At 52.5% G+C, this 15,026-nt stretch overlaps 1 protein-coding gene across 1 annotated transcript in view; it reads left to right on the top strand.

Annotated features, from left to right (window-relative positions):
* The first annotated feature begins 322 nt into the window (after positions 1-322).
* C3 (complement component 3) overlaps positions 323-15,026 on the top strand; it is a 48,573-nt gene continuing 33,869 nt past the window's right edge. The window contains exons 1-17 of the mRNA XM_006896353.1: positions 323-399; positions 2,143-2,335; positions 2,490-2,652; positions 3,355-3,425; positions 5,385-5,479; positions 5,590-5,672; positions 5,754-5,844; positions 5,951-6,053; positions 6,640-6,766; positions 7,027-7,142; positions 7,242-7,388; positions 11,270-11,479; positions 11,574-11,780; positions 12,383-12,541; positions 13,884-14,013; positions 14,252-14,323; positions 14,494-14,691. Coding sequence (XP_006896415.1) covers positions 323-399; positions 2,143-2,335; positions 2,490-2,652; positions 3,355-3,425; positions 5,385-5,479; positions 5,590-5,672; positions 5,754-5,844; positions 5,951-6,053; positions 6,640-6,766; positions 7,027-7,142; positions 7,242-7,388; positions 11,270-11,479; positions 11,574-11,780; positions 12,383-12,541; positions 13,884-14,013; positions 14,252-14,323; positions 14,494-14,691 — 2,242 coding nt within the window. The remainder of the gene's footprint in view (positions 400-2,142; positions 2,336-2,489; positions 2,653-3,354; positions 3,426-5,384; positions 5,480-5,589; positions 5,673-5,753; positions 5,845-5,950; positions 6,054-6,639; positions 6,767-7,026; positions 7,143-7,241; positions 7,389-11,269; positions 11,480-11,573; positions 11,781-12,382; positions 12,542-13,883; positions 14,014-14,251; positions 14,324-14,493; positions 14,692-15,026) is intronic.

Genomic DNA, 15,026 nt, shown 5'->3' on the forward strand with positions numbered 1-15,026 from the left:
AGGGAAAGGTCCCAGCTCACAAGCTGGCCCTGACCCTGAGGGAGGCTGGGCCAGGGAGCAGGTATGCGTGCCCAGGATGGAGGAGGGCATGGCCTTGGGTTACTCAGCCCAGGATGATGTGCTGACCCAGGGCATTGAAAAATCAAGGAAATGGTGAATAGTGTTGAGAAATCTGGGGCAGTCCCCGGGAGGGAAAGGGGGCGGGGAGCGGGGAGGGCGGGGCTAGAGGCTGATAAGAGGTGGCCTCCCGGGGCCCCTGCTCACTGTCCCCTTCCTTTCCCTCAGCCCCTCCATCCCTCTGCCCCTCCGAGGTCCCTGCACCATGGGCCTTCTTTCTTCAGGTCCCAGCCTACTGCTGCTGCTGTTTGCCAGCCTTCCCCTGGCTCTGGGGGACCCCATGTAAGTCATCACAGCCCCTCAGCAAGGCTGCTTCTTGGATGGCTGATCCACGAGGAGTTCCTGGTGTACTGGGTGTTTGAGAAATACTGGCTTGTTTTTAAATTCAGGCTATCTATGGGCTCAGCTGTTTATGGGACTGTGTGTGTGTGTGGGGGGGGGGCGAACTGAATTGTTTGTGAATGTTGTTTGGGGTCCTGAATGTTGGTAGAACCTAGAGCCCACAGTGGTAGGGGTTTTGGACTTTGGGTGTATGTGGGGTTTAGATGATTGTGCTTCGGGGTTTGTCGGCTTGGTCTTTACAGGATTTAGGAATTTGCAATTGGGGGCTTATTGCCGTCTATGACTGTGGGTTTTGGGATTTGGGTTTGTGGTGGTTTGGGGTTTATGTGTGGATTGAGGTGTTAAGTGGTTTAGGTGTTGGATGCTCTGGGACTTGGGGTTTTGAGGTTTGAAGAAGTTTAGAAGTCATGTGAGTTTGAGTAGGTACAGTGAGTGTCTGAGCGCTTGGAAGTTTACTCTGTTATCCAAAAGCAGAGCGATCCCATGAAACCCTTCCATTAACCCCACGTGAGACAATGATCTCTTTTCATGGGAAAAACCTTCCACCCCCCTCGAAAGAACTCAGCAAAATCAAGCAAACAGCATGTCAAGCCTAGAAGAATACTTTAGTGTGTCACCCAGTTGGAACTAGCTCCCAGCTGAGCCTCCCACGGGTTTTCAGAGGCTGTAAATGCCACTGCAGGATGTTGTTCGAGCAGCTGTTGGATTTGAACTGCGTGACTTTGGGATTGCAGTGCAGCTTCTTAGCATGAGGCCGCCTGGTAACTACATAGCTCATCTAAAGAAAAAAAGCACAATGTGTGCAGTTGCTGGGATGGAGCTGAGATGCCAGCCTCAGCCTTGCTCAGGGCTCGCTGCCCAGCAAACGCTGAGGGCTGTGTTTATCTTCATTCCTGAAAGTGAAACTTCTCGCTGGATTTCATTCAGTTATAAAAAGCAGGCACTGACGCAGGACTTGGAAAAGAGAAAGGGTGAGAAGGGAACTTTCAGAGAGCAGGAAGATCTGCAATTGGCATTGTTAGAGATACAGAAAGAGCCCTGGTGGTGGCGCACATAACCAAAAGGTTGGTGGCTTGCATCCAAACCTCTGCTCCAAAAAAGATTCCCCAGCCCCAGAGACCCGGTGGAGGGTCATTGTGAGCCAAGGGGCCGCCATGGCAGTGAGTTTGGTGTGGAGATGTTGGCTTAGAGATGTCGATGGTGCAAAGGGTTAGAAAGGTTGGAAGTTTGAATCCACCCAGAGGCTCTTTGGAAGAAAAATCTGGTGATCTGCTTCTGAAAACACCAGCCGTGGACAGACCCTGAGCACAGATCTGCTTGGATGCATGGGGCTGTCCCAGGCCAGTGTTTACTGGGAAAGATTGCCAGGTGTGTGTGTGTGTGTGTGTGTGTGTGTGTGTGTGTGTGCGCGCGCGCGCGTTTTCTGGTTTTAGTTGTGAGGTTGTGGGGGACTGGCAGAGCCTCCAGCTGTAGGCTTGTCCAGGAGGTCAGGCAGACTAGATGAGGAGAGGGTCAGGTGGCCCCATTCCTTCTCACAGCGCCCCGCCCCCAGAGGAATGCAGATCTAGATGTGGTCTTGGCAGGGCCCCAGGGCAGTTTTTGGATGCCCTCCCAGAGCAGTGGCCAGGAGGAGTGCCCCTGGCACAGGCTGAGCTGACACTGGGACCCGCACCCCCTCCTCAGGTACTCCATGATCACTCCCAACGTCTTGCGGCTGGCCAATGAGGAGACGGTGCTGCTGGAGGCACACGAGGTGCAGGGGAAGGTCGCGGTCACCGTCTCCGTCCACGACTTCCCCGCCAAGAAGCAAGTGCTGCTCAGCGAGAAGACCGAGCTGACCCCTGAGAACAGCCACATGAGCAGCGTCACCATCAAGGTAGACAGCCTGGCACGGCGCCCACAGCCCCGCCGGGGCCCTGCCTTTCCGGGCCCCTTCAATTCAGACCCTGCTCTCCCCAGTCGGCCCCCTCCTGCAGCACCTGCACAGCGGGCCTGGCCCATCCCCTAACCGCCTGTCACTCTGTGCCTAGATCCCCGCCAACAAGGATCTGTGGTCCAGCAAGGGGAGCAAGTACGTGGTCATTCACGCAAGCTTTGGGGCCGCCGTGGTGGAGAAAGTGGTGCTGGTCAGCCAGCAGAGCGGCTACCTCTTCATCCAGACAGACAAGACCATCTACACCCCGGGCTCCACAGGTGAGGGGCTCCACTGGGAGAGGGCTCCACAGGTGAGAGGCTCTGCATACAGGTGAGGGGGCTCCACAGGTGAGGGGGCTCCACAGGTGAGAGAGCTCCACAGGTGAGAGGGCTCCACAGGTGAGGGGGCTCCACAGGTGAGAGGCTCTGCATACAGGTGAGGGGCTCCACAGGTGAGTGGGTTCCGCAGGTGAGCGGCTCCACAGGTGAGGGGGCTCCACAGGTGAGGGGGCTCCACAGGTGAGAGGGCTCTACAGGTGAGGGGGCTCCACAAGTGAGGGGGCTCCGCAGGTGAGGGACTCTGCAGGTGAGGGGGCTCCGCAGGTGAGGGGGCTCCACAGGTGAGGGGGCTCTGCAGGTGAGGGACTCTGCAGGTGAGAGGCTCCACAGGTGAGAGGGCTCCACAGGTGAGGGACTCTGCAGGTGAGGGGGCTCCGCAGATGAGAGGGCTCCATATGTAGGGGTGAGCTCTACAGGTGAGAGGCTCCACAGGTGAGGGGCTCTACATGCAGATGGGAGGGTTCCACAGGTGAGGGGCTCCATAGGTTAGGGGCTCTACAGGTGAGAGTCTCCACAGGTGAGTGGGTTCCATGGGTGAGGGGCTCCACAGGTGAGAAGGGGCATGGTAGTGATGTGGTGATGGAGTGGCAGTGCAGATGGGGGGCTCTCACTGGTCTCCTTTCTCTCTCCACTCCCCCCCAGTCCTCTATCGCATCTTCTCCGTGGACCATGAGCTGCTGCCTGTGGGCCGGACTGTGGTCATCACCATCGAGGTACCAGTCAGCCAGGATCCCGAGCCACAGGGGGAGGAACTCGGGGAGAGAGAAAGAGATGAGTGAGGCAGGGGGAGAGAGGCGGGTGTGCTTGTGGGTTCCGTGGGACTCTGGGCAGGTCAGTTCTCCCTCCTGAGCCAGAGTCTGCACCTGCACATTGCGACAGTGACAGATAATTACTGCGTGTTCTCTGTTCTCCGTCCTGGTTGACAAATGGGGCCTGTGAGCACCTGAGTCATGCTTGTCCCTCTGCCCCCAGCACCCCCAGGAGTCCTCCCTGAGTTCAGAGGACCTGCTCCCCCTGCCTGCTCCCTCCCTGCCATCGCCTCCTCCTCTCCTCTACACTAATTAGACCTGCAGAGAAGGGAGGGAGGTGTTTCCAGCAAGTCCCACACCTGAAGGTCTCTGGGAGGCTTGAGAAGTCTGCACTCTACTGTAGGCGGTTCCTTCCACCCAGCAGCGCCTCGGAAGAAAGGCCTGGTGATCTGGGTCCAGAAAGATCATAGCCAAGAAACTCAATAGCCACTCCCAGAGGTCACCTTCCAGATACACAAAGCACAGGTGTCCCAAGTGAGCCTATAGGGGGCCCAAAGGCAGCAGTGGCCCCGAGCAAAGTCAGGAAGGCAGGGGGCGTGGGAAGGCGGGGCGGCTGGAAAGATGGGAACAGAGAGAGAGAGAGAGAGTGGACGGCACTGCTGGGAGAGCAGACGGTGCCCAGAGCATGAGGTCTAGACCTCAGAAACCCATTTGCTTGGTAAACTTGCACCCCAAACCACAGACAAACATGGCAAAAGCAAAGCCAAAATAAACAGCTATAGAGTCGCTCTACCCTGTAACATACGGCTGTAGGGAGTGAGGAGGGGACGGGGTGAGGAGTAGAAATAAGGCCCTCTTTCCAAGACACAGGATACCCAGCATCAGCCAACCTCAAACCAAACCCCCGCCCAACTTGGTGACCCTGGAGGCCAGAGGAGAGCAGCCCGCTGGGTTCTCCAGACTGAAAATCTTTACTCCAAGTCGCTGATAACAGAGAGCTCATGGATGTACCAAGATAATGTTAGATGCCATTGAGTTGACCACAGCAATCCTATCTATGATAACAGACCTGAACCTTGTCCTATCAAGTCCATTGCTGGGGCCCTGAGGGCAGTTCAAGGTTATGGGGATCTTCTCTTTCTCTGCCAAGATAATAAAGCAGGTGTTACCTTGTTGTTGTTAACTTATTGGATGTTACCCTTTGCACCTGCCTGTTCTGTTCATCCTGGCTGCCTGGCTGCCCACGTGTACGTGATTCTCTGTTATTAGTGATCATTTTGGATTGCATCTGTCATAGTGTTTACCTGGGTCTGGGGCTCTTCTCCGGCTCTCCAGGGATCCTGGTGCTTTTATTATTAGTTCTATGTTATGGCTCTCTGAGAAGGAGAATTGATGCCTTTGAGCTGTGGTGCTGGAGAAGAGTATTGAATGAAAACAAACAGGTTCATCCTAGAGAGGGTTAAACAGGCATGCTCCTTAGAGGGAAGGATTCTGAAGCTTCGTCTGACATACTTTGGACATGTTGCAAGGAGAGACCAGTCCTTGGAGAGGGACATCATGCTTGAGAGGGTGGAGGGACAGCGCAGGAGAGGAAGACCCTCTATGAGGTGGATTGATTCAGTGACTGGGGTAATGAGGGTAGGTGTGTCAGAGACAGTGCGATTGGCACAGGACAGAGCAGGGTTTAGGGCTCTTGTACATAGGGTCACTATGAGTCACAAGCGACTCAACGGCATATAACAAAAACAGCATGTTATGGCTATGCAAATTAAAGCACAGAGCAGTTCAGGAACTTGTTCAAGGTCACGCAGCTTGCAAGCAGCACTTGTGGAGGTTTGAATTCTGATTCACGCTTTGAACACCCCTCGAGTGGGCAGACGCTGAGCCTAGTAGCCTGACACCTGTCCCCTCCCCTCCCTGCAGACCCCCGATGGCATTACCATCAAGAGAGAGTCCATGTCCTCTCCCAACAAGATCGGCATCTTGTCTTTGTCCTGGGACATTCCGGAACTGGTCAAGTATGGCAGGCCCTCCTGGGGGAGTGGGACCCCTATCCGCGGGGGCCGGAGTCGGGGGACTTCCAGCGGTCAGACTGCTCACCCAGCCTTGCCCCCTTACCGCCCTCCAGCTTGGGCCAGTGGAAGATCCAAGCGCACTACGAAGACTCCCCGCAACAGGTCTTCTCCACTGAGTTTGAGCTGAGGGAGTATGGTAAGGAAGAAGCAGGGGTGTGCCCCCCCCCATAATGCCGGCTCCCGCTGGCCCCAATAACATCATCTCTCTCTCCCCCAGTGCTGCCCAGCTTTGAGGTCCAAATAGAGCCGGCAGAGAAATTCTACTACGTGGACGACCAGGAGGGCTTCCATGTCACCATCACGGCCAGGTGAGGGGGTGGGAGCAGGGCTCTGGGTCCTCGGGTCCTCAAGCATTCCTGGGGGAAGGCCGGCTTTCCAAGAGTGGGGGGCTCTGAGACTCCCTTGACCTCCTAGGTTCTTATATGGGAAGAACGTGGAAGGAATGGCCTTCGTCATCTTCGGCATGCAAGATGGTGACCAGAGGATCTCACTGACACAGTCCCTTTCCCGTGTCTTGGTACCTTATAGAGGCCCCCCAGACCGAGGCCCCCCAGGCCAAGACCCCTCCCACCCTGACCCCTTGCCTGTCTCAGTCGCACTCTGAGACTCTGCTCTTTGAGGCCCTTCTCCTCTGAGGTCTTCTACTCTGAGCACCTCCCCCACTGAGACCCTACCTTTCTGAGACCTCCCTCTCTGAGCCCTTCCCTCTTTGACTTCCTTCCCTAACCCTGTCCTTCGGAGTTCCCCATCTTCTGAGGCCCTCCTCCTCTGAATCCTTCCCCTCTGAATTCACTTTCTGAGCCCATCCCCACTCTAAGCCCTTTTCCCTCTGAGGCTTCGTCCTCAGAGATCCTCTTTCTCTGAGCTCTCTCCCTTTCAGTTCCTCTCCCTCTAAACTCTTCCTCCTCTCCCTCATTCTGAGCCCGTCCCCCCAAGGCCATCTCCCCACTGTGAACCTCCTCATGATGAATCTTCCCCCCACTGTCTCTGGTCTTCTGAGGGTTTCCCCAGCTCTCTCTGGCCTCACTCCCATGCCACCCTCCCAACATCTGAAGCTCCCCCTACCCAAGTTCTTCCCATCCTGATCCATCATCTCCCTCCAGATCGAGGATGGTACTGGGGAAGCCGTACTGGGCAGAGACGTTCTGCTGAAGGGGGTGGAGCCCTCCAATGCCGACGCCCTGGTCGGGAGGTCCTTGTATGTGTCTGCCACTGTCATCCTGCACTCAGGTGAGGGGTGGATGGTGGGCTGTCCAGTCTGAGAAGGGAGGTTCCAGAGGAGGAAGCCCAAGGTCCAAAGGATGAATCTGTCTGAGGGTGGAGGAAGGTCTCACTGAGAGGAGGTCCAGTCTGAGGGGGAAAGTGGGGTCCAGTCTGAAAGGGGAGTGGTGTCCAGTCTAAGGGTGGCAATGGGGTCAGACTGGGCTTCAAGAGAGGCCTGAGGAGGGCCTAGAAGTCTGCCCTCATGGTCATCCTCACCCCCACCCTAGGCAGCGACATGGTGGAAGCAGAGCTCACCGGGATCCCCATCGTAGTCTCCCCATACCAGATCCACTTTACCAAGACCCCTAAGTACTTCAAGCCAGCCATGCCCTTCGACCTCATGGTGAGTCCCTGGTGGGGGTCCACCTGTGCCCCTGGAGGCCCTATCCACCCCCAAACCCCCACATACCCAACTCCTCTCAACCTGCTGTCCTCCTCACAGGTCTTTGTGACAAACCCCGATGGCTCTCCAGCCCACCACGTCCCTGTCATGGACCCCAACACCAAAGTGCAGTCCCTAACCCAGGAGGATGGTGTGGCCAAACTGACCATCAACATGCCCAATAGCCGTAGCCCCCAGTCCATCACGGTGAGCCCATCCTTCATACCCCACCAGGAAGACCCCTTTATGGGCACAGAAGGGCCCTGCCCTACCAGAGAGATGTCTTCATTTGTAGAGAGTTGAAGTCCTGGGCTGGCTTGGTAGGGTTCGTGAATAGGACTCTTTAACCGCCATGCTGTAGGCTCGATCTGGAAGGACTCCACCATGCACGCAGGGTTCCCTCCCACACCCAGGGATCTGCAGCTTGCTGGGAGGGGCTCTGCAGTGTAGACATGAGTGTGGTGGACTCGGTTCTGCTGGCTTCCTCGGCTTTGGCTGAGTTTACACCTCATGGGCAGAGACATGTCTCGTGTGCAGGGTGTAGGTATATGCAGCTGTCCTCAGGCTGCTTTCTGTCCTTCTCTCAGGCTGCTGGGCTGCCCGTCTTTGCTTGAAGCACATGTATTAATCAGCTCTTGCTGCTATAACACTTTATCCCAGTTTTTGAGACTTGAAACTACATGGGTTTACCACCTGAGAGTTCTGGAGGTCAGAAGTCCAGAATGGATCTGTGGGGCCCCATTCCTCCTGGAGGTTCTGGAAGAATTCATCCCCGGTGGGTGGGGCTTTTCAGATTCTACAGACCCCCACATGCTGGACTAGTGGTCCCTTCTCCATCTCCAAAGCCAGCAGCATGGCGTCTTCCAGTCTCCCCTTCCCTGCGGTCTGCTTTCATCTTTGCATCCCCTTCTCTGACTCCTCTTTCCTGCTCTCAGTGCAGTTTGTACTAGAATGATCTATGTTGTGCAATGTCAGCCTCTGTTCAATTGCATGAATTTCCCAGAGTTGGACACCTCAAAAAGGACTAGCAAGCCCTCCTCAGAGGTTTGCCATAGACATACAGACACTAGATAGGTAAAGAAAGACAATGTATTATGATACTTTTCAGACACAATGCAGAACTGATAAGGGGGTGATGTGACCTGTGCCTGCAGCAGCTCTAAGTGAGCCCAACACATAGTGTTTCACAAATTCTTGATTTTTTTTTTTTTTAGTGATGCATAATACTAGAGGGTGCTCTGGTGGCCTAGAGGATAAAAGAGTTGAACTGTGGACCCAAAGGCTGGTGGTTTGAATCCACCAGCTGCTCTGTGGGATAAAGACGGGCAATCTCCATCCATGGGATTTACAGTCCCCCAAAATTTGCTGAAGGCTCGGTTCTGAGTGGGTTCCCACTAGACAACAATGAGAGGATTGTGTGTGGGGGTTTTTTGTCTTTTAAAAATACTCCATTGTGTGAATGTAGTACAGTATATCTATTCATCTACTGCTGGACAGTTCGGTTGTTTCCATCTCTTTATTATTGTAAATAATGCGGCTGTGAACTTGGGTATGCATTGATCACTTCATGTGGCAGCTCTTACTTCTTTGGGCTATATGCCTAGTGGTGGAATTGTCGGATCAAATGATATTTCTGTTCTCGACTTTCTAAGGAAGCCTGGAACTGCTTTCCACAGAGGTTGCACAATTTTAGTATTCTATTATTTTATTTTTGAGAATTTGATTTTGATATGTCTTGATATATTTTTTTACCTTTTTCTTTATTTTTTAAAAGATTTTTTAAACTAATTTTAATGAAAGTTTACAGAGACTTAGAGTTTCCAGACATTCACTGTTGCATTTTTCTCCCTGTCCCCCAATTCACTCCTCTCCTTCAAAAGTAAAACCCTTTCATTGTTAAGCAATCTCTTCCCCAAGTTCACTCCACTGTGCAGCCTTCATTCTGGACTCCTGTCATGACAATAATACCCAATCATATTGTTGTTGTTATGTGCCGTCGAGTCGCTTGCGACTCATAGCGACCCTATGTACAACAGCCCTAAACCCTGCTCTGTTTTGTGCCAATCACATTGTCTCGGACACTCCCATCCTGATTACCCCAGTCACTGAATCAATCCACCTCATAGAGAGTCTTCCCCTCCTGCACTGTTCCTCCATGCTCCCAAGTATGAGGTCCTCTCCAAGGACTGGTCCCTCCTTACAACATGTCCAAAGTATGTTAGATGGAGCCTCAGAATCCTTGCCTCCAAGGAGCCACCTGGTTTGACCCTTTCCAGGATGAATCTGTTTGTTTTCCTAGCAGTTCATGGTACCCTCAATACACTTCTCCACAGCACCACAGCTCAGAGGCATCAATTCTCCTTCTATCTTCCTTAGTCATTGTCCAACTCTCTGATGCATAACAAGTGATGGCAAAGACCATGGCCTGTATCAGACGCACCTTAGTATCCATTTTAAATAGTTCTCTCCCTCACCTGTTTCAATGCCATATACATCATTCTTCCCCTCCTCCTCTGTCTTCCCTCAACCCCAATGTCAGTCCTGTTTTACAACAGTGGCCCTATGCAATATTTGTCCTTTTGTGACTGAGATAGTTCACTCAGCATAATTCAGCATAATGTCCTCCACGGTCATCCATTTTGCATAATATTTCATGAGTTCCTTGTTTTTCAATGCTGCAAAGTATTCCATAGTGTGAATATAGCAGAGCTTCTCTATCCATTCGTTTGCTGATGGGCACTTGGGTTGTTTCCAGCTCTTTGTTATTGTGAACAAAGCCACAGTAAACATGGGTGTGCATATATCTGCTTGGGTAGCAGTTATGGTCTCTTTGGGGTATATTCCCAGTAGTGGAATTGCTGGGTCAAATGGTATCTCTATTTGCAACTTTTTGAGAAAGCACCATACAGCCTTCCATAGTGTTTGCACCATTTTTCACTCCCACCAAGAGTGAATAAGGGTTCCAGTTTCTCCACAACCTCTCCAGCACTTGACGCTTGCTGTTCTGTTAAATTTTGCTATTCTTACTGGGGTGAGGAGGTTGCACAAGTTTACATTCCCTCCAGTTGTATACAAGAGTTCCAATTTTTCTACCACCTCACCAGCATTTGTTGTTTGCTGTCTTATCAAACTTTGTATTGTTGCTGAGGTGGGATGGTGTTTTTATAATTCATTCTCCTAAGATTAGTAGCAGATCAAGTATAAGACATCTCAAGTCAATGTTTTCCCTGATGCTTGACCTGCTAAGTCCATGATTTCCAGCATCCACAGCTCCTCCTCTGGTCAGTTCCCCAGTTCCTGCATGCTTTGTGGGTCCTGTGCTTCACTGGACGGTCTCCCAGAGACTCAGATCCATCAGGGAAATGACTCATGTGACTGTAGGTATGCAGGCTGGTTATGCCGAGACTGATGAGCATTGTAGACGATCCCTTGAAGGTAGGTGTCCCAAGATGAAGAGAGCTGACACTGAGGTCCCATGAGCTTATATAAGCCTCTAGTAGGGTGAGGCTTGTATCCCATCCTAATCTTCTTTCCTTAATACAGTAAATATTTCAACACAAAATCAACAGTTCATTGATGGCTAGGAAAGATATTTGGAATGATAAACCTTAGAGACCCAGAGATGGTATCTCATTCTTTCTGAATATAATATAATAAATATAATATAATAAATATAATATAATTAATATAATTAAATATTATATGATATAATTAATATGACATACTATACTATACTATAATAAATATAATATAATATAATATAATATAATATAATATAATATAATATAATATAATATAATATAATAAATAGAATATGATAGAATATAATATATACTATAATATATATAGCTAATGACCCTGAGCATTTCTCCATGTGTTGGCCATCTGAGAGTCTTTGGTGGATGGCTATCCGTGTCCTCTGCCCCTTTTGTAATTGGGTTGTTTGTCTTCTTCTTGTTGAGATGCCGTCTCAGCATTCTTAACTCGGTCTCCCCCGTAAAGTCCCTTTTTGTTAGACAAGGTGCTCTTCCTGTGGGTGCCAGGCATCTGGTTGTGGGCATCTAATTCACACTTCTCTCCCCACCTAGGTACGAACCAATAAGAACGGCATCCCAGACGCCAGACAGGCCTCCAGGACGATGGTCGCCCAGCCCTACAACCCCATGGGTAACTCCAACAACTACCTGCACATCTCTGTGCCTCGCTTTGAGCTCAAGCCAGGGGAGACCCTCAACATCAACTTTCACCTGCGAGCGGACAACAACCTGCAGAGCAGGATTCGGTACTACACCTACCTGGTCGGTACCACCTTCAGCCTCTCCACCTCGCTTGGCTGGCTTGGGCTGCTCCTCAGTTCCTGACCCCCACCCACCTCTGTTCCTGTCTTCTCAGATCATGAACAAGGGGAAGCTGCTGAAGGTAGGACGCCAGGTGCGGGAGCCTGGCCAGGACCTGGTAGTGCTATCTCTGACTATCACCACCGACTTCATCCCCTCCTTCCGCATTCTGGCCTACTACACGCTGATAGGTGCAAACGGCCAGAGAGAGATAGTGGCTGACTCCGTGTGGGTGGATGTCAAGGACTCCTGCGTGGGCACGGTGAGTTCCTACGGTATCTCCTTGGGTCCAGCTTGGGGAGCCTGTCTCTTTACCACTTTTCCTGTCCCTTGTCCCTCTGTTCTACTCCAACTTGGTGAATAGTTAGTTGTCTTGCATAGAGGGCATCTGAGCAGTGGGTGGGTGGGGTGGGGGGGTCTTCATTTGCACAGGGAGGTCTGTCCTTTACATGGAAAGGTTTCATTTAGATGGAGTTCTCCAGTTGCATCGTGGGGTCCTCCTATTGTATAAGGGGTCTTCTCATTCCCACGGAGATGTTTTCTTTGCGTGGAGGGGTTCCCAGCCACACGGAGGGGTTGCGTGCCCACACAGTGAGGGTCTCCCTACAAAGTGAGTCTCTGCTCCGCCTGGTGCCTCCTTTCTCTTGCCCGTCTTTTCTTTCTCTTCTCTTGCCTTTGACCTGGGCACATTGACCTTCCCTTTGCTTTCTTTCCATGTAATTCTCTCTGTCGTCAACTCAGCCATCTTTCTTCTCTGGCTCCACCTGTCTCTCCTTTCCCTCCCGCCCAAGGCCTCCTCTGTCCTAGGCCGACCAGAACAGAAGCCTGGAAGGGCTGACTCCTCTGCCCCTGCTCTCCCCACAGCTGGTGGTAAAAAGTGGTGAGAAGGATGAGAAGTCACATTTACCAGGACAGCAGACGACCCTTAAGATAGAAGCTGACACGGGGGCCCGAGTGGGGCTTGTAGCTGTGGACAAGGGTGTGTTTGTGCTGAACAAGAAGAACAAGATGACTCAGAGTAAGGTGTGCACCTCCGTCCGCTGAGGCTGGGGAGGACTTGAAGGAGCCAAAGGTGGGAACTAGGGCTGAGGAACACGATGGAGCGGGGTTAGACGTGGACTTGAAGTGGAGATTAGAACGGACACAGACATGGAGTGGGTCGGTGTTAAAGTGGAGGATGGAGATGTTGATAAAAGTGAGTATGGCCGGGTAGAAGGGCAGTTTCTCATTATTGCATGGTTCTCAAGATCAATGGCTGCCTGCTATGGAGTTCCTAATTTTGGAAAGCCTGGGAATGGAGATAGAGATGGGATTGGGGATGTGGATGGAGCTGGGCTGGATTTGGTACTGGGGAAAGGGCTGCAAATGCAGCTGAAGGGAGAACAGAGAGAGGGTCAGGAATGGAGTTCAGAGAGACTGGAAATAATGATGGATTGGATATGCAGATGAGAATATGGTTGGAAATGAAGATGGTTGGAGGTGAGAATGAAGATCAGGAGAGGGCTGGGAATGAGGATGAGTTGAGGCCGGGGTTGGGAATAAAAGTGAAGGTGGGAGTTGAGTTGAAATGGAATGGAGAATAGAGATAAGAATGAGGCTGAGACTGGAGAAGGGTGTGGAAATGGAGCTGGACTGTAGGATGGCAAGTGAGGATGGATCGGGGATGGAGACAGATGCGGCGATGGGCATAGGGTTAGGATGGAGATAGAAATAGAGTTGATGATAGAGATAAGTATGGAGTTAGGATGGATTTGGAAGTGGTGATGGGTTGGGAATGAGTTTGAAAGTATATTTGGGAATGGAGACAGGAATGGGGTAAAAAAATATACTTGGTGACAATATGTAGGTGGAAGTGGGGATAGCATAGATTTGGGAAGGATGCTGCACTGGAAGTGGGATGGAGAAGGAGATGAAAATAGGCTTAGGGTAGAGTTGGGAATGATGGTGGTTTGGGAGTGAAGACAGAGAACAAAATAGAGTTAGAGAAGAGTTTGGAGTGGTGATGGAGTCGGGTTAGGAATGAACTTGAGCATGATACTGAGTTAGAGTTAGGAATGGAGTTGTGATGGGACTGATGATAGGACGGAGTTGGGGCCAGGCAGGAATGGGGGACAGCAGTGATAATGAGGCTGGGCTGAGAATGGTAGTTGTGTGGGGATAAGGATGGGGTTAAGGTGGAGGTGAAGATCAGAATAGGAGGGGCTTGCTGGGGGGTAATCAATAGGATTGGTCTGGGGAGGACTGAGTGCGGAAGGGGGAAGGTTGAGCGGGATTAGGAAGAGACACACAGATAGACGTATCCGTGAGTCAGCGGAGGCGCTGCTGGCCTGGTCTCCCCTAATCCTTGGCCCTCTAAACTCCCCAGATCTGGGATGTGGTGGAGAAGGCAGACATTGGCTGCACCCCAGGCAGCGGAAAGGACTTTGCTGGCGTCTTCATGGATGCAGGCCTGGCTCTTCAGACCAGCAAAGGCCTGCACACTGACCAGAGAACAGGTGGGGGAACAGCTAGTGTCCAATCCAAAAAGGGTAGTGCCCCCACGCCTCGAATGCAGGGGGTCAGCATGCCTCAGCGGTTATGAGTAGGGCCCTGGAGTTATGGGGGCCTGCCTCGACCACCAATGAGCAAAGCACTTCTCTTAGCCTCAATTTCCCCATCTGTCTAATGGGAACAATGGCGGCTCACATTTATGACTATTGTGAGGAACGAGCACATCCCACCTGCCCCTCATAGATCCCAAGTGCCCGCAGCCAGTGTCTCGCCGGCGTCGCTCCGTGCAGCTGATGGAAAAGAGGACAGACAAAGGTGGGAGGCTCCGCTGCCCCTTCCCCACCCGCACTCTTGACCTGGGTCCCCATCTGGCCTTGCAGGGGGGAGGAGGGAAGACCTGGCTGTGGGGAAGTCCTCCTTGTGGTCTGCCCTGTGTGCCTCCTGCTCTGAGGCACCACGGCTGAGGCTCTGATGGGCTCTCCCAGCGGGCCAGTACCAGGACAAGGAGGAGCGCAAGTGCTGCGAGGGCGGCATGCGGGAGAACCCCATGGGCTTCACGTGTGAGCACAGGAGCCAGTACGTCCTGGGCGAGGCCTGCATCAAGGCCTTCCTTGACTGCTGCAACTACATCACCCAGCTGCGGCTCGAGTACAGCCGGGACAGCCCCCTGGGCCTGGCCAGGAGTGAGTACCTGGGGCCGAAGTGTCCCTGCGGTGGGGTGAGTGGGGGGGTGCGTCCCCCGCTGATGGAGGCAGAGAACCAGTGTGAAGGAGGAGGTCCTTGTGTGGGGAAGGAAGACATCCCTGTCTGAGGGAGGAGGAGGTTCCTGTTTGAGGGAGGAGGAAGTTCCTGTCTGAGGGAGGAGGAGGAGGTTCCTGTCTGAGGAAGGAGGAGGTGCCTGTCTGAGGGAGGAAGAAGAGGTTCCTGTCTGAGGGAGGAGGAGGAGGTGCCTGTCTGAGGGAGGAGGAGGTTCCTGTCCGAGGGAGGAGGAGGTCCCTGTCCGAGGGAGGAGGAGGAG

Source organism: Elephantulus edwardii, unplaced genomic scaffold (genome assembly GCF_000299155.1).
Source record: "Elephantulus edwardii isolate Elephantulus edwardi_28Jun2011 unplaced genomic scaffold, EleEdw1.0 scaffold00185, whole genome shotgun sequence".
In the NCBI taxonomy this organism is placed as follows: Eukaryota; Metazoa; Chordata; class Mammalia; order Macroscelidea; family Macroscelididae; genus Elephantulus; species Elephantulus edwardii.